The following is a 19565-nucleotide window of genomic DNA, read 5'->3' as shown; positions in this document are numbered from 1 at the left end:
ATCCAACCAAAGGATCTTAACATAGCTAACTACTGTCAGCAGTAAGATTCTCCAACTATTTGGGGAATCAGTTATTTTATTAGTGGATTTTAACAAAAGCTGATTCCTTGCTGGATAGGCTCAGCCATTTCCTTGGCAATAGAAGGGAACGGCTACGTTGGTAGATTAGCCTCTTGAAAACAAAACAGGACCCCAAACAAAACCTACTCAAAGTCTCCATTGCACACACTAGGCCAGGGGTTCTCAGCTCTGACTGCACATTAGAAACATTAAAAATGTTGATGTTTGGGTCCCATCCCAGAACAATTAAATCTGAATACTGGGGGGCTAAGGACAGGCGTCCATGGTTTTTAATACGCTCCCATGTAATTCTAATGTGCTCAAGAAATCAAAAGAAAAACTTTCCTCTGAAATAGAAATGCTACTTCATATTCTTAATAAACAAAAGATCGTGAAAGTGAACAAGCAAGTGTCAAAACAGTGTGATCTCACTGGGAGAGGGGGTGTGGACTGTTCTCATGCTTTAGGAAAGGTCTGAAGATTGTCATCAGATTGTAACTGGGGCTATTCCTGAGTGGTAGGATTACGGACGAGTTCTATTTCCTTCTTTTGCTTCCCTTTCCCATCTACCTGCAATGAATGTGTACTGCTTGTAAAAAAGATAACCTCAACTAAAAATAAAAAAGATACCAGTGGACCTTGTCTTCAGTAAAAAAAAAAAAAAAAAAAAAAAGGGCTGTAACAAGGAAGATATTAAGAGAGCCATGTAACCAAAAGCACAGCAGCCAAGAAAAGTCCACGTTAGAAGCAGTAGGAAGCAGCTTTTCATTAAAGTAAAATCAAGACAAATTTGAAAAGCATTCTTGGAACAGAGAATAATAAGAATAGTAGTAGTAATAATAATAAGCAGCAACAAAATGATGACAAAATAACATAGAAGCGTTAATCACAAAGAATTAGCTAATGGATAGATGTTTCTAAAGAAAACAATCAAAGGCAAGAAAGTTGTCACAGAAAATTCATTCATTAAGAACGCTCCCCAAAGCAAAATAAACAAAGCACATGAACTGAGATATCAGGAAGATTCACATATGCCAGGCAAAATTAACAAGGGCCATACACCCTGGTCAAGTTTTAAAATCTTAAAGAAATAAACAATGCAGAGGAACAATAACAACAACAACAACGAAAGAGAGAGAAAGAAAGGGAACGATTGAGAGCCAGCTATCAAAAGCACAACAGGGTAAAGAAAGCAAGAGAAGCCAGTTGAGAGAAACCCACACGTTTCAAGTAGAAAAAGTCATTCAAAAGAATAAAATTCCAAACTGGACTCAGTAAATGTCTGAGGTCAATGAGAAAAATGGTCCAGTTTTGATGAAAATGGATTATGACCCAGAAATTCTAGACAAGACTAAATATCTTTCAAGCAAGAAGGCAAAGAGGAATGGTCTGGAAAAAGGACTTCAACCCCCTCCACTTTGACCTCAGTCTATACTTTCTAACTGATGAAGTTCTTGTTTCCAGCTTATCTCTTAGCTCAGGGGAAAGACCTGGCGGGCAGAACATCCTGTGGTAGGAGCTGAAACCGCCCCCTCAAGCAGTAGGGACGGCCAGGAGGCCAGCAAGCCCCTACATGCCTGACCCCAAGACAGTGAGTGACCTGACCTGGACTGTCCAGCCTGCATGGACCCACCTACCTTTGTCCCACAACCTCCTTATATGAACCCAGAAGTATTTTCAGCACTGCAGAGCCACTCCTTGAGATGTTAGTCCGCCACCTTCCCAGTGCTGGTCTCACTGACATAAATCCCTGTCTTGTTTCACCACTGTCTCTCTGCCTTTGGATTTTGTCAGCAGCCAGGAGCTGAATCTAGTTTGGGACCCCTGCAGCCAGGTGATCTTGCACCCTTGGGCCCTGGGGACAGTCTTGGAAAAATTAACCATGTGGGTATTTTCTACAAGGTTTAAGTCGCTCAGAGCAGCTTCAAGATCAGTGAAGATAGCGGGCCACCAGTACGCTACGTCCAATGCTCGTTTCCTAAGAATTCCCCTCCTCCCCCAGCTGCTCATTCTCACTGCACTGATTATGCAGAAATTAAAAAAAAGTGCCCATGGGTGTGTGTGCCTAGGGGCGTGTGAAGTGCCCCCTCCCCCGGCACTGTGCTCGTCTAGATTCAAAGTAACTTAAGTTCAGAACCATGTGCCTGACACTTAAAATCACCCAAACTGTTTCTGAGGACAGGTATTCCTGCCTTCAGAGAGAAATTCAATGACCTGTGCAAGACCCCGGAGCCAGCCCGCAGGGAGCAGACATCTGGATGCAGGTTGTCTCTTACTTTCCTAGAGTGAGAATAAAGTACTTAAAAGCTTATTCAGTAACCTCACCCGTAGACCTTTCAGTGTTATCTTTGCTGTGAATGAAGCAGAGCTACATACACGTGAGAATGTTTACTATCTTTGTAAACTGCATACTTTTTTCACCTTTAAAATACACCCTCTTCATATCTATTAAGATAGGAGAATGTTGAGAGAATGATCCCAGTATTCTATTTAAATCAGAAGGAATCACATCAGAGTTTTTATTTAGTTTCTTTAGAGGTAAATGAGGTTTACTGTGTAACTACAAACTAGCTTAAGTACACTAGTTACCATCTTTTCAGAAAATAATAGTTATGTCAAATCACCTGTTACAGCTGATGTTAAGAGCAATATAATCACTAATAATTTTGATTACCATCTATGGTGTCTATCAGCAATAAAGGGGAGTAGTCTTTGTTGCCTATTATCAGGAGTGTTCAGTTACTGTTCACCAAAACTGATTCCTCAATATGCATTTTTACATTAACTGTGATGCATACTTAGGATGCCTGGAATTTTAAAGTAATCACATTAAATTTCACAAGGAAATCAGGGTTCAAGGAATTAGGAACTTTTGACCTGATACAGTATTTAAGGAAAAAAAACTTTATCAAGAAGTTAGAAGTTAGTATAACTCTTAAGTATCACAATTTAGTACACGGATATCTGTGACTGGTCACCTAACTTCCGTCAGTTAAAATGATTCTTTTTTGCAGGTAAGGCAATTTAGTTAATACTACCTTTTCATAATATTCAGGACTTTATTTTTAAAAAACAGTAGTCAATTCCTCCACTCCGAAGCAGCCTGCATCTCTTGTTCCCAACATCTGAAGTGTGCCGAATCAAACAGCGTCAATCAGACTCCAAGGAGTGTCTCGGCAAAATGTCACTTAGTTATGTCCTATTCTCTCGTAGATGAACAAGTCAACTGAACAGCTGCAAGTGGGCTTCCTAGTGTCACAACGTCCTGTTTTTCTTAATGTAGTGTCCAGAGAGAAATACCTAACATTTGCTCCAATATGACTTTTCAAAAAATGAGAGCTGAAAGGGGCACCTGGGTGGCTCAAAGCGTCTGCCTTCGGCTCAGTTCATGATCTTGGGGTCCTGGGATTGAGCCCCACATCGGGCTCCCTGCTCAGCAGGGGAGTCTGCTTCTCCCTCTCCTGCCTCTCCCCCCACTTCTGCTCTCTCTTGCTCTGTCAAATAAATAAATAAAATCTTTGGGGAAAAAAAAATGAGAGCTGATGAAAGATTTTCCTTCACGTAAGACTCTCTGCATTCACTGTCCATAATAGTTTTTTCCATACCTTTTTTTTTTTAAAGATTTTATTTATTTATGTGACAGAGAGACAGCCAGCGAGAGAGGGAACACAGCAGGGGGAGGAGAGGAAGAAGCAGGCTCCTAGCGGAGGAGCCCGATGTGGGACTCGATCCCAGAACACCGGGATCACGCCCTGAACCCAAGGCAGACGCTTAATGACTGCGCTACCCAGGCGCCCCTTTCCATACCTTTTAAACTGGGATTCTAAGAAAAATTTTCTTAAGGTTTCACATTATATAAAGGTATCAGACAACAAATACCAGAGATCTGAAATTGATTTAGATATGCCTGAAATACAAGATTCAGTACAGCTGGAAATTCTACAGAAATGTATTTTCTACTGAACGAATTTTAGTACTAAATGTATCAATAATGCCACAAAATTGTTTGTATTGTTATGTGAGAATCAAACTTTTTTTTTTTTTTTAAAGATTTTATTTATTTATTCGACAGAGATAGAGACAGCCAGCGAGAGAGGGAACACAAGCTGGGGGAGTGGGAGAGGAAGAAGCAGGCTCATAGCGGAAGAGCCTGATGTGGGGCTCGATCCCGGATCGCCGGGATCACGCCCTGAGCCGAAGGCAGACGCTTAACCGCTGTGCCACCCAGGCGCCCCGAGAATCAAACTTCTATGGATTGATTTATATTGGTGGGAATCATGACAGATGGGGAATTATATTACAAGACCCCCGGCGGATGCCTGAAACCAAAAAAAGTACTGAGCCCCACGTATACTATGTTTTTTTCCTGTATGTACATGATTTATATGACATGACAAAGTTCGATTTATAAATTAGGCACAGTAAGAGATTAAGAACAATAATTAATAATAAAATAGAATAACAATAAACTGTAATAAAGGTTATGTGAATATGGTTTCTCTCTCAAGCTATCTTACTATACTGGACTCACCCTCTTTCCTCTTGTGGGATCCTCATGTGAGATGACAAAATGCCCAAACGATGAGATCAAGTGAGGTGAATGCTGTAGGCATCGTGAGAGCGTTAGGTTACTACTGACCTTCTGACCATAGTGAGAAGGGGAATCATCTGCTTCTGGACCTTGGTTGCCGGTGGAAAGGGAACCCTTGGATAAGGGAGGGCCTACCGTACCGAACAGCGGAAGCGCACCGCTTGTGTGAGTGAGTGAGAATGGTACACAGGTGCTTTGAGTAAGCACACCATAGCAGGGAAGAAAACGGTTATAGTGTCAGAAAAGTCCTCTTCTCTCTTGGAAAATTCTCATTACGTGAACCCATCCTAGCTAACACTATCTTCAGGAAGGGAAGCAAAGCTCCTACCAGTGTTATTTCTGCCTCCGCACAATCATAAAACCATATGCAATATATCTTAACCTAATCATCCTGCTTTCCACAAGACTCACTTTGTTTCTATCTGCTCCTACTTCCCTTTCTTTAAAATTGTAGTTGATACGCAATATCCTGATAGTTTTAGGTGTGTGACATAGTGAATTGACAATTATATACATTACAAAATGCTCACCACAGTAAGTCTAGTTACCATCTGTCATGTCACTACAATGTTATTACAATATTATTGACTATATTCCTTATGCTAATCTCTTTCTACAGTCCTTATTTCTTTTTAAAAAGAGTTTAAATGGATTCTCATATGGAATAAGGCACAAATAAAACAGATCTTTTTTTAAACCAAAGAACACTTGCTCTGATGGGAAAGGAAAATGTGACCAAAAAAGTTTGAAAAAGGAAAAGATAAAGCTTGCAATGCAACATGCCCCTTTCCCATTTGGTTATTTCTAATCTTCTATATGTGGGCCTTGAACTCAGGACCTTGAGATCAAGACCTGAGCTGAGATCAAGACTGGGACGCTTAACCGACTGAACCACCCAGGCGTCTCAAACCCTCTGTACTTTTAAAACACTATATTTTTAGGGAAATGCAAAGTGTAGCTTACATCAATGTAACATGGTTCTCTTCGCCATCTTCTTCACCAATAGAGCTGGCCAGTACGGAGATATTACTTGCAAAGACATAAATATTACCAAAGGTCCCACCTTGGCATATTTATCTAAGTAATCAATCTGTGCAGTTTGTAATTAGAACAAAACAAACCACAACCCCACTACAAAATCCCACATTAACAGGAACAAGCAAAACAAACACCTTAAACTGATAAAGGCATACTCCATTATATTCTTTAAGTATTAAACTGGTATTAAAAAGGTAGGAAAACCATTTACATTTATATTTTAATGTAGGATAATAAAAGCCAAATTACAGACAACCATTGAAGTTTTGTTTTTTTTTCTTTTTTAAAATTCTAGGATACATGTACTGGAAAACAAAACAAAACAAAACAAGAACACCAGCTCAGGGACTTTTTTCCTGAACAAACAACATCACAGTTTTTCTCATGATAGGCGCCTAAGCCGCTAAGTCTCATCTGTCACACAGGACACTGAATGGTGACAATCTCTCACATTTGTTAAGTGGTCAATATTGAGCATCTTCACTTCTGGGTAAGAGAAAAAGCATTTTGGTCCATTAATTCACCTACTCGCTCCTGGAGGACGTTCACCAACTCTGCGATAACGAAGACGTGAGTGTCATCGATGTCTTGAATGATGAACTTCTTCCCTAAGGCATTTGATTCATCCAAGTACAGCAGGAACTGCTTCATGGCAGGGTCACTGCAGCGAGAAACATACGATAACGACATACTGTGTCGTCAAATTACACCTGAGCAATTAGAATCGGGCATGCAGAATTTTTAGGGTAACTTTAAAAGTTCCAAACTTAACTCAATCCCTCACTCCTTCTGTCTCAAGCATTAATGATTTGTAGACATAGCTTCATTTTAGAACTTTTCCTTTAAGTTTTAGAGAAAGAGGCCAATGATAAGATTTTAAGAGAGTAATTTGTCACTGACAAGTGAAAAAGTAATGTTCAGAGCTTTGTAGTTAATAGGGCCTAGAATCACAGCTCCCTTAACTGATTTAAAAAAGGAATTTCCTTACTTGTCCATGACCATTAAAGAAGCCTATAGATTTTCACTATGTTGCCAGTGGAAAACTAATTTACAAAACCAGTTAAGCAGTCACTGTGATAACGCAGGGTGTATAGCAAAAGTCAGCTCTGGATTCAATCCCAGCTTTATCACTTGCTTGTGTGGCCTTAATATGTACTTAATCTGCACCGCTACAAAATGAGCCTACATAACAGAAGTGTTACAAAAACTAAAGGAGAATAATGTCAAGCATAGTGTTTGGCTTGCAGTGCTTCTCAAGTTTTTCTTCCTTGAAATTCTGAACTTTGTAAGTTTGAACTATCACTCAGAATCTTTAAAGGAAATCTTACCAAAATCTTCTTGAGAATACTGAACTCAAAGAAGAGATACAAATTTAATTCTATTTATTTGTGATTTTTAGTTTGGAATGAATAGAGTAAGTCACAAGGAAAAGAGGGATACGATTTCTAGGATTTACATGGGGCACCCGGGTGGGTCAGTTGGTTAAATTCCAACTCTTGATTTCAGCTCCCCTTCGCCCTCTATCCCTCCCCCCAACGCCCCCAATAAATAATCTAAAAAAAAAAAAAGACCCCAATTTCTGGGATTTACCAAGAGATATCTGTCATAAAAACCCTGAATCACAACAAAGGACACTCTTTAGACCTAAAATAATGTACAATGTGTTTAGCAAAAGATGAATATAAAAATGTCAATTAGCATGGTTTTTAAAAAATCGAGAACATATGACTTTACAAAATCTTATTGTTTCTTGAGGAATGACAACGTCAATCACAAAGATGACTGAATTCAAAAGAGGTCAGTGTAATTTCCTGAAAACATTAAAAACAAGTTTTACTTCTTTCAAGTACAAATTGGGTGTAAGTGAAGCTAACAAAGGTAAAGGTTTTATTTCAATTACTAAGTGAGTATGGTTCATGGTCTATTAACTATTAATAAAGTTAAGTCCTCCTGAAAAGATGATTTTCCTAATTATTTTCAGTAACTTACCATTACAATTTTATTAACAATTTACCATACCATAAAATGACGCAAATAAATAAATAGGTCTGCCCACATCAGAACTGACACAAATTTTAAATTTAGCTTCTAGTATGCCTGTCATCTTACACCTAGGTTCAGAACACTTAGGTTATGCTTGTCCACTTAGGTTTGGCAAAATTCAGTCATATTCTATGGCTGCAGTATTAAAATGACCACTCTAATGTGCAGAATTGGTTGGTTCAGAAGTAAATTTGCTACTGTAAGCTCTTTCAATAAATATTTACTGAGCACCTGTCATGTGCTAGGCACTACTCTGTTCCTGGATATTCAGCAGTGAACAATTCAGAACCCTCCCTGTTTTGGAGCTTACATTCTACTGGTAGCACTATGATACACACACACACACACACACACACACACACACACACACAGTGGGCAAGTAGGGTGAGAAATGGCAGTGATGAAAGTGATAGGATCTTGTAAGTTTAGACAGGGGAGACAGGGAAGGGCTACCAAGCAGTGACATCTGAACAAACAGGAGGAGGCAGTAAGCAAGGCAGTGTGGTGACTCAGGCAAGAGCATCCCAGGCAGAGTGAACGGTAAGGCCATGGAGGCTGGAGAGGGGCGACTAAGAAGGACACGAGTGGGAGATAAAGTCAGAAAGTTAGTTATAGCTAGGCCAGATCACATAGGGCCTTGGAGGTGATTTTAAGCAATTTCGGCTTTTACTGAGTGACATGATTTAACTTACAAACGGACTTCAATTTTAAACGTAAGGATCATACTGCTTGCAGGGTTGAGAAAAGACTGGAGGGTAGTGGAGGCAAGGGCAGAAACAGGGAGACTGATTAGAAGGAGACTGTAGTAACCCAGGCAAGCGACGATAATGGTTTGGACCTATGTGGTAACAGTGAGACGGTAAGTGTTTGGATTCTAGACACACACTGGATGTAAATCCAACATAATTTTGCTGAGACTAGACTCCAACTTTGAAGGAGAAGAATTAAGGAGACTCCCAACATTTTCGGTCAGAGCAAATGAAAAAGTGGAGTTGCCTTTTACTGAGATGAGAAGGAAGTAGGAAGAACAGGTTTGCTGGGAAGATCAAGAGTTGGGTTTGAGGCATGTTACATGTGAGATGCCTACCGGCACCCAAGTGAAGAAACTGAGTAGGAAAGTGGATATGCAATACTGACTTCAGCAGCAAAGTCCAGACTGAAGAGAAAAAGTCAGTCATCAAGCCCTGACGAGGGAGTGAACATAGCTACAGAGAAGAGACCAAGGACCAAGCCTCAGACTCCCCAGGATCAGAGGTTAGGAAGAAAGGACAAATGAGCGAAGCAGATTATAAAGCAGTGACCACTGAGGTAGGAAGGAAACCCTGAGTCCTGGAAGGTAAGTGAACAAAGGACGTTCAGGAAGAGGAAGCGATCCTTAGCACCAGGTGCTGGTTAACAGATGCGGTAAGATAAGGACGGAGACCTCAGGGCCAGGAATCACGTATGTGTTTTTTTTTTTTTTAAAGATTTTATTTATTTATTCGACAGAGATAGAAACAGCCAGCGAGAGAGGGAACACAAGCAGGGGGAGTGGGAGAGGAAGAAGCAGGCTCATAGTGGAAGAGCCTGATGTGGGGCTCGATCCCATAACGCCGGGATCACGCCCTGAGCCGAAGGCAGATGCTTAACCGCTGTGCCACCCAGGCGTCCCCACATATGTGTTTTGAATCAGCCTGTTGGTGTTTTCAAAATTTTTGACATTTGCACACTATCCTTGCTCATTTAGCCATCTCTTGTAACACCTGAGCTACATATTATTTATTATTTTTCTTTAAATTGCCTTTAAACCAACTTTTAAGCTTAACTTCACCTGGTATGAATCACCAGTCACCCTAATGTGTTTCTATCCTCAAATAAAGTAAACTGGTCATATAAAAACAATTTTTGGTTCTCCCCCTCCTTTTTGTGCTCTACGACAAACCATCCTGAACACCAGCGCCATTCCCCAGGCCTGGGGAAACACTGCTAACTGACAAATGAGATATTAGAAAGTGACTGGCTGGTGAGACACTGAAGCAACTACTTCCCTTATTAATCGCCTCAGTGCAACTTTTTGAAAGGAAACAGCAATCTGAGACTGAACTGTGAGCATGTACCTGAAATATAACTTAGAATGATTCAAAAGGACAAAGTTTAGGAGACTTTTATTATGAAACACTGAGGAAACTGGAATATCTTGCCTGAATACAGGGCTATTTATCCCACTTCTTCATGAAGAGAGTCTATGGGAGAACTTGCTGCTAAGAAAGAAAAACAAAACCAAGTGCCCACAGACATCCTTGGTTAAAGTCCTGCAATCAGGACTAGTGAGCAAGGAAAAAAATGTCTTTGACCTGGAGATGAGAAGGTAGACATCAATCAACTCCTTCCTTCATAACCTGAGTATAACTCCTATAAAACATGACTCTAAAAAACTATTACACCACAAAGGCTCTACTAGGATGACGTCTTTAGCGGTAGAACAGACCACACACTTCACTGGTCACCTGCACAAAAATGTCAGCACTGTCCGTCTCAGGAGAATGATAATCTTGGCTCGGTCAATGGTAAACTATCTTTCCTGCTAATAATTAGCTAACAGGTGTAATTACTTAAAAATCTTAAAAGTATTTCTCCAAATTCTGTATGTCCTGAGAACAGAATGTTTTAGAAAACTGTTATTGAACATGAAATGGCTTTGTTTGCTTAAGTTTATTTCCTTCTTATAAGCACCTTCCAAAGCGTTTTTGGAATAAGTGTATTGTCCAGCTTGAGATACAGGTATCTTTACTAGGGTCCAGCATATTCTAGGTGCTCGATAAATACTTGCAATGAGTAGGGTCTTTTTTTTTTTTTTTTTAAGATTTTATTTATTTATTTGACAGAGAGAGAGACAGCCAGCGAGAGAGGGAACACAAGCAGGGGGAGTGGGAGAGGAAGAAGCAGGCTCCCAGCGGAGGAGCCGGATGCAGGCTGGATCCCAGGACTCTGGGATCACGCCCTGAGCCAAAGGCAGACACTTAACGACTGAGCCACCCAGGCGCCCCCAACGAGTAGGGTCTTAAGAGAAAGACTGAGCTAACCAGAATAACAGTCCCAAGTTCCCAAAATGGCATACAATAGGTTTATTGTTAAAAAGACATGACGCTAAAAAAAAGTACTGGACTCAGCCTAACTCCGAGCCCCAACTCAATCAACCAAAATATGGTACAAAAAATCACTAAACCTCTCCATGTCTTAGGGTCCTAGGTAGTAACATGGAGACAGTGCTACTTATATTGCAGGGTTGCTGGATTTGAGAATACATCTAAAAACACTTTGCTCATAGTAGATACTCATATGAAGAGCAATTAAAATGCCAAGAGTTTTTGGGTGTGTGGGAGGATATAGGTAGAAAGGTTCAAATTACCTACTTCTATCCCTATTAAAGGATTTGCTATTACAAAAATATTTTTCTTATTACTAGCCTGTGTATATGATATTCTAAGAATATGCACACACACATTCTTTTTAAAAACTTAACACAATAAAGGGGCGCCTGGGTGGCTCAGTCGGTTAAGTGTCTGCCCTCGGCTCAGGTCATGATCCCCGGGTCCTGAGATGGAGCCCTACATCGGGCTCCTTGCTCAGCAGGGAGCCTGCTTCTCCCTCTCCCTCTGTCTGCTACTCCCCGTTTGTGCTCTCTGTCAAATAAATAAATCTTAAAAAGGAAAAATAAAACCTTAACATTTGCTTAGTTTTGTGTTAGACAGTCTATATCAGGCTTAGTAGCTTGGGCTCTGAAGCCAGAATACTATGGTTTAAAATCTCACCTTAGCAGGTGTGTAACCGTGAGCAATTAATTTCTCTGGGCCTAAGTTTATGCATCTATAAAATGGGGAAAAGAGTACCTATATCTGGGGCACCTGGGTGGCTCAGTCCGTTGGTTGAAAGTCTGCCTTTGGCTCACATCATGGTCTGGGGTTCTGGGATGGAGCCCTGCATCGGGCTCCCTGCTCAATGGGGAGTCTGCTTTTCCCTCTGCTCTTCCCCCCTGCTTGTGCTTGGTCACATGTGCGCTCTCTCTCTGAAATGAATACAATCTTAAAAAAAACCCAAAAAACCAAAAAACCTGTATTTCATAGGGTTGTTCTGAGAACCGAATATTGCCAAATGCTTAATATGATATCTGGTAAACGCTCAGTGTCATTTCATGAAGGCATTCAGACCTTCTTATTTACCATTGTATTACACAATGTCATTGGCCCATATCACTTAAAATGTTTTCAAATACTTTAATAGCTACATTATTTGATTATAAAAATGTCACAAACAATGCTTAATTTAGTGATTCAGCATTTCCACATTTCCATTCAACACCGGGTGCTCATCACCATAGGTGCACTCCTTACTCCCCATCATCATCAGTTTGTTCTCTATAATTAAGAGTCTATTTCTTGATTTGTCTCGCATTTTTCCCCTTTGCTTGTTTTGTTTCTTAAATTTCACATTAGTGAAATCACATGGTATTTGACTTTCTCCGACCAACTTATTTCACTTAGCATTATATTCTCTAGCTCCACCATCAACACTCTGTTTTATTAGCACAATTACCTACATTTTTTAAAAGATTTATTTATTTGATAGAGAGAGAGCGCGCGTGCCTGTGCACCAGTGCACTCGGCGGTGGGGGTGGGGGTGGGGGTGGTGGTGGTGGTGGTGGAGGGGGGAGCCACAGGGAGAGAATCAGAGAATCTCAAGCAGACTCCCTGCTACACGGGGAAACCCGACACAGTGGGGCTTGATCTCACAACCTTGAAATCATAACTTGAGCTGAAATCAAGAGTCGGATGTGTAAATGCCTGAACTACCCAGGCGCCCCTCAATCTACTACATTTTATCTGCAGTTCTGATCACCTCCTTAGGGTCACTTGTGTTCAACTGTATAAAAGCTCAAAAAACCTATTACAAATTGCCTTCTAGATCAGCTGTTTAAGACTGCACCTCTATCATTCTATCGGTAGCTCAGTGAGAGCCTGCTTTTTAAAAACTAAGACTGGAAGATAATAGTCACTTCGTTCAAGGGCTATTTTGATGTAACTTGCCAAAAAGGAGGTCTGGCATACAAACGTTTTTTGTACTGAAACTTGAATCCAAGTTATCAGAATCTGTTCTTACCTCCACTATTATTACTGGGGTAACAACTCTAAAGGAACATTAATAACCTGAATTTATGCTGAGATTACATTTCTTGACTCAATTCTGTTGACGAAATCCATTCAGTATACAAATATTTACTAAGTACCTCCTATACATATTTTAGACACTGTTCTGGGTGGCCAGGAAACTTCAGTGAATATGGCCCTTCTAACAAGCAGAGGCTCACAAGATATATATAAATGCTGTGAAAGAACAGAACAATGGTAAGACTGCTTTTGTCTTAGTTCTTATTTGCGTCCCATATACAATATAGGTTTATAAGCCAACGCTGTAAGGGTAAGGCTGGTCTAATAATATGTTTCTCCAGATTCTTTGCTATTATGTTGTAAACTGGCTGGAATTTGCACCTCTGCAACAAGTCTTCCTGGCTGAAGCACTTGCCAACCAAGTGGGATAACTGTCACACCACAGATGTGCTCTCGCACCTGCAGCTGGACAGGCACTGGTTGGGCATATGCTGCTTGCTTCGATATTGCTGTGCTTGGGAAAACACTTAGTGCGAGGCTGGCAGTTGACAGTTGTGGATCCCAACAAAGAGGAAGTTTTCACCAATCTCATTCTGATATAAAAACACAAATTTATAGGGGCGCCTGGGTGGCTCAGTCATTAAGCGTCTGCCTTCGGCTCAGGGCGTGATCCCAGCGTTCTGGGATCGAGCCCCACATCAGGCTCCTCCACTGGGAGCCTGCTTCTTCCTCTCCCGCTCCCCCTGCTTGTGTTCCCTCTCTCGCTGGCTGTCTCTCTCTGTCAAATAAATAAATAAAATCTTTTAAAAAACACACACACAAATTTATAAACAAGAGAATTTCAATTTAGCTTTAGATTTGGATATTTGATAAGCCTTGCGAGGAAAGCATCTTCTTCTATCCCAGTACCTTGACTTTTCCAATTCACTGATAGTGGGGTGTAAATGGCCACTATTATAATCTGATTTATATGCTTCTTTACTATAGACTCCAAATTATTAAAGGAACTGACAAGACACGGAATTTAAATATGGCAGTAAGTTAAGCCATCCTAAGACAGGCGGTAAAGTCAGACTCCCTTCTTGAATGAGGATACTCACGCCTGATAAGTACTTTGCTGGCCGCCTGGACAGAATGTGTGGAACAGCACTACCTGTGCTATGACAGATGACCTTGTATGGTGATGTGGCTGGAATTCAGAGAGAAAATCACTGGAATAATGGAAGTACTTTTAGGAGATTCTTGAGTGGTTTGCCTACGAACTCCAGACCTATCAAATTCTGGACTCCAGTACACCTAAATGCTCCACGTAATCTATGGGGATTATGAAGTAAAAAATATAATGATACTATGTTATTAAGAATTTTCTCTGGCATCAAATACAGACATGAGGGAAACTGAAGGACTTTTCCAGTTACCATCCCAACATGTACATCTGACTGTGGAGTACCCATCAGCCCTGACCACGCCATTTATAAATCTGTTATTTCATAGGCCTGAAATCTTTTTGGAAGATTTAATCTTTGGGAAGACAGTTACCCTTTCAAAATATTGTGCAGGCTACACTTTAGAATTCACCTTGAAGGAAAAAATTAAAGTTTTGCAAGGGCAGTGTCCATCTACAAAATAAAATTTTAGTGGTCCTGGTGCAAAACAATTCTCCACAGGAAAACTGATTATCAAACTTAAGCCAATTAAGTGCTTCCCAAACTTTAAATGCTTAACAAGTTCCTTTGCATACACAATTTTGATTTAGGAGATTTAGGGTGAGGTCTCAGACTTTGCACTTCCAACAAGTTCCAGATGATATTGTTGCTGCTATTCTGGGGATTACACAAAAGAGCTAAGTGACAGAGGGCCATTAAAGCCCAGGTTTTCAGAGGTTTGATTACGTGACAGCAAATCAGGCGGACAGCTCAGCCAATCAGGAAAGAAAACTAACACCTCAGCTCCTCTTACAAATCTGTATTCTGTCCTCAAGGCTATACTGAAAGCCTACCACTAAGATTTTAATGTGTCTCCTAGAGTTCCGCTCTTTAAAGTGCAGTCCAGCCATATTTTTTCAAATTATAGATTTAACACAATCTCAATCATCATGCCAAAAGGATTATTTTAGAAACAGACTAAATTATTCTAAGGTTATTCTTGAATAGACAATAATGACAAAGAAAATGGATGTGGGACAGGATTACGGAAAGTACAAGGAGAGTGAAACAATGTGATAAAAGAGATATTATCTATCATTAGAGAAAGGAATAAATTCTGTGAAACAACTGTTCAGCTAAAACAAAACAAAACAAAACAAATGGCATGAATTCAGATCTTTACCTAATATGCTCCTCCTAGTAGAGTCTAGATAAATAAAACTTTACACATCAACAAAAACTAAAATACAAAAATCTTACAAGAGAGAAGATGTATTAAATCCAGAGGTGAAGATCAAACCTAGAATCTGAAGAAACAAAAGGGGGAAGACTGATAGCTGACACAATGTATCCTCTGTGTTAAAAAAAATAATAGCACTGAAAGACCAACCAGAAAAATGTTTCTATTCATTAATATATGACAACATTTTAAGAAAAATAAAATACAAAAATTAGCCTAAAAGTCTTTTCCAAAAGAAAACAACACATCGTGTTTAGGACTTATGGGATCTAGATCCCTTCCTCTCACTTTCCCAAGTGAATACTTTTCTAAGCAGTTTATTAATTTCTTTTAAAAGATTTTATTTATTCATTTGAGAGAGAAAGAGCACAAGTGGGGAAGAGGTGCAGAGGGAGAGGGAGAAGCAGACTCCCTGCTGGGCAGGGAGCCTGATGTGGGGCTCGATCCCAGGACCCTGAGATCATGACCTGAGCTGAAGGCAGACGCTTAACTGACTGAGCCACGCAGGCGCCCCTCTAAGCAGTTCATTCTTATCAACACGCATTCTAGTCTCTCACATTAAAACCAAAATAACAAGACCCAGAGTCCTTTACCATATCCTTCTTTAGCTATCAACCCATTTCTCCATTCCTTTGCTCATTAATACAACAAAACTTCTCCAAAGAGCCTCCCTACTTCCTCACCTTCCTTTCCAAAGTATTCCAATCTGACATCTATCCCACCTCTCCACTAAAACAGCTCTCATTAAAAAAAAAAAAAAAAAAAAAAAAAAAATTGCTGACTTCCAGTGCGTCTTCACCTTATTCCATGTCTCATCACCACTGGACATGGCCCACTCACCCTCATGAAACATTCCCTCTCAGCTTCCCTCCTACGTCACTGGCTCTCGGCTCTTTTTGTCTTTGTTGTGTCTCTATTCAAACATTAAATCTGCACTGCTCGCCACTGAGCACTTGAAATGTGGCCAGCCTGTGAGACGGGCTGTGAAAGTAAACTCCACACTGGATTTTGAAGCTGTGGTATGAAAAACGACTTAGCAAAATTTTGAAATCTTAGTAAGAACTTTGAAGATTTAGAACATGTTGAAATATTTTGGGCACACTGGGTCATATAAAACATACTAATTGTACCTGCTTCAATTTACTCTTAATGTGGCTAATAGATTTAAGACTACATATGTGGCTCACATTATATTTCCATAGGACAATGCTGTTCCAATGCCAGAAGTATCCCACGGTTTGGTTTTTATTCTCCCCAGCCCTGCCATCACAAGCAAGTGGAGACTGAGCAAGAACTGGTCCAGTAGTTCAGGTTTTCAGACTGTGTGATAATAAAGCCCTATGTAGCTTGCTTTGAGAAATTCAATGCTGCCCCTTAAGGTTTCCAGCTTCTCCTATGAAATGTGTGCCTAGTTTAGGAAACCGGCTCTTGATTTTCTTACTCTTTTTCAAGAGCACAGTTTGTGGTGGTGAAGACATAGGGAGGCCCTAAAATTCTAGTCAATCCCTAATGGAGGACAATAGAAACACTGTTCCTCTAAAGAACGTTATCTAAAAACTACACTGTCCCTGACCAAAACGTGCTGGAAATATGCCAGTTACATCAACTGGACTGAGACACTGAAATTTGGCACCAGGGGAGCACCTGAGTGGCTCAGTCGGTTAAGCGTCTGCCTCCGGCTTGGGTCATAATCCCAGAGTGCTTCTCCCCCTTCCTCTGCCTGTGCTGTATCAAATGAAAAAATAAAAACTTAAAAAAAAAAAGAAAAGAAAAGAAAAGAAATTTGGCACCAGGAAGAAGCGCAGCAACAAAATCTGTTCCACTTGTTATATAAGGAAAATGAAGTTGAGAAAGCTGAAGGACTTGATTCATCTAGATCTTAAAAGAAAATGAAAACATGGATTCTAGAGGAGGTACACATACATCAAGATTCAATATGGAGATTTAAATTTCATTAAGTATCAAAACTACTAACCATTCTATTAGCACTCCTTTCAAGACGTTGACCATCTTTTCCCAGTCAGAAGATGCAGATGACCTTTAAAATGCTAATAAAAGAGGTAAGGTGACAATAAATTAAAAAACATCAACTTTTTCAATATACTTTGGAGATTTGCTTCTTGAAATGAGGCAAAATATTAAATGTCACATTAAACATTTAAGTCTATAAAAAACAGGGCTAACATTAAAAAAATAGACATTTTTATTTTTAAAATTAAAATGAGTCTATTGGAATATTAATGCAGAAATCTTACTTGCAAATGCTACCCAAGTCAATTCTAATGAAAGCAAGCAACCTGCCCAATCCAAGTTTAGAACAAGAGTCACAAGATTTCTAGTCCCACCCAGCATAATGATAAAAGATAAGATTCTGGGAGGCAGAAATCACAGAACAGTAGCTGTGAAAAGGATGGTGAGGCCGACTATCTCATTTCACAGATGAGATAGAAAAGACTGGCTCCGGGGCAAAAAAAAAAAAAAAAAAAAAAAAAAAGAGAGAGAGAAGCCAGGTCTCCAGATCTCGTGTTCTTTTACCACATAAATCAGGTTTCCCAATGATCTGCCCAAGGAGGAAAATATCCCACGCACCGACGCCAACTTAATCCTTAAACTTCTACATCTGGGCGCGAGCCATTATCTCCCGCAATGAAATTCACGGTTCAATTACTGCGGGACAGCTTCCAAGCCTCTTCAGGAAGGGCCCCGAGAGGTGCGGGGCACCGCCCTGTACCCCAGCACCTGGAAGACAGGTTTCTAGGTCTTTTCTTCCCCTGCCTCCTTTCCTCGGGAGCCCTCGGTTTTCCACGTACCCCACTTTCCCCTCTCGCTGGCAGAGCCCGCACCACGTACCTCAAACCTCGGAACCACCAGCCCTTGGGCCTTGCCAAGCTTTCCTGCGCCGGCTACGTCATCGGTCGGCGACGCTCTTGTGGGTGGGGCGCGCCGGAGGCAGGCGGAGCGGGAGCTGGGCTGAGGGGGCGGAGCGGGGCGCGACGGGGGCGGTATCACGTGCCGCCGGGAGCCGGCCGGAGGGCTCAGGCTGGGAACGGCCGAGAAAGGGGTGCTCCAATGCCAATTGGGTCGGCAGTGAGCGACTGAGGGCTGGCGGAGTCCGCGTGCCGGTAGGTAGGAAGGGGAACCCGGGCTCGTGGGGGCGGGCGAGGGCGTCGGCGAAGCCGGCACTGCGGGGAGTGGGGAGGACGGCGCGGGGGCGCGGCCCCTGACACACCGGCTGACCCGCCGACCCCTAGCCGGGAGTGAGGGCCTCTCGGAGCCTGGGCCGCCCGACTCTTCTTTCCCTGTCACTGCCCATCTCTGGTTCCTCTCTGAGGCCCCCAGAGCACCTGCCGGTACCGTCAGCCTCCCACTGGGTAGTCACGGAAAGATGATGAGAAGGAGTAAGAAACAGTCTCATTCAGATCGGAACCTGCCAGATCACAGCTTCTAGCTGTGACCTGAGAGGGTGCATAGATCGAATGCTAATAGATTTTTAAGCCCCGAACGGTCATTGTAAGACCCCAGAGGGTTCTAAAATTAATCCTTTCCCCACATTTTGATGTGTGTCTGATAGACTTCTCTCTTTAGTTATTTTTACCAGTGGAGGTATGAGACTCTTGCTTTGGTCCCTTAGGTTAAATTGTAGTTCCCAATTAAGCTAATGCTGCTGCACATTACTACTTCATGGGTTTATGTGATTTATAAACCCAGCTCTTATATTCATTTCCCTCTTTTTAGCCCTCAGAGTTTTTCCTCTTTTTGGTTTCCGTATTGCTGGTTCTGCGTTCGCCCTAGGTATGGTTCTTACAAAGTGTCTTTATTTAATTAAAAATTTTTTTTGCATTTTTTTTTAATTTTTAAAAATTTGTATTCAGGTATGACATAGAATGTAAGATTAGTTTCAGGTGTGCAATATAAAGATTCAGCAATTCTGCATTACTCAGTGCTCATCGCTGTTAAGTGTACTCTTAATTCTCTTCACCTGTTTCACACATCTGCCCATCCACCTTCTCTCTGGCAACCACCAGTTCTCTATATTTAAAAGTCTGTCTCTTTTTTCTGTGTTTCTTAAATTCCACATATGAGTGAAATCTTATGGTATTTGTCTGACTTATTTCACTTAACATTGTAATCTCTAGATCCATCATGTTGCAAATGGTAAGATTCCATTCTTTTTTAAGGCTGAGCAATAGTCCATTGCATATATAGATCACACTTGCTTTATCTATGCACTAATGGATGGACATGTGGGCTGCTTCCGTATCTTGGCTATGGTAAATAATGCTGCAATAAACATAAGGGTGCTT

At 41.0% G+C, this 19565-nt stretch overlaps 1 protein-coding gene across 1 annotated transcript; it reads right to left on the bottom strand.

The window, feature by feature from the left end:
* Positions 1-5824: 5824 nt before the first annotated feature.
* Positions 5825-18206, bottom strand: GTF2H5 (general transcription factor IIH subunit 5). Its single transcript, XM_008688517.2, has 3 exons — positions 18112-18206; positions 17237-17309; positions 5825-6350 (listed from the first exon to the last, which is right to left on the bottom strand). Exons 2-3 carry the CDS (start codon positions 17269-17271, stop codon positions 6170-6172), a joined length of 216 nt encoding a protein of 71 aa, XP_008686739.1. The 5' UTR covers positions 17272-17309; positions 18112-18206; the 3' UTR covers positions 5825-6169.
* Positions 18207-19565: the final 1359 nt, after the last annotated feature.

This window comes from Ursus maritimus, unplaced genomic scaffold (genome assembly GCF_017311325.1).
Source record: "Ursus maritimus isolate PB19 unplaced genomic scaffold, ASM1731132v1 scaffold_13, whole genome shotgun sequence".
Lineage (NCBI taxonomy): Eukaryota > Metazoa > Chordata > Mammalia > Carnivora > Ursidae > Ursus > Ursus maritimus.
Note: the sequence above shows the minus strand (reverse complement) of the source record. Positions and strands in the feature narration are given on the sequence as shown.

Coding starts and splice junctions, on each gene's coding strand:
- GTF2H5 (XM_008688517.2), bottom strand. CDS start 17,271: ATGGTCAACGTCTTGAAAGGAGTGCTAATAGAATG. Junction 6,351..17,236: donor AAAGGAGTGCTAATAGAATG/GTTAGTAGTTTT, acceptor TTCTCGCTGCAG/TGACCCTGCCATGAAGCAGT.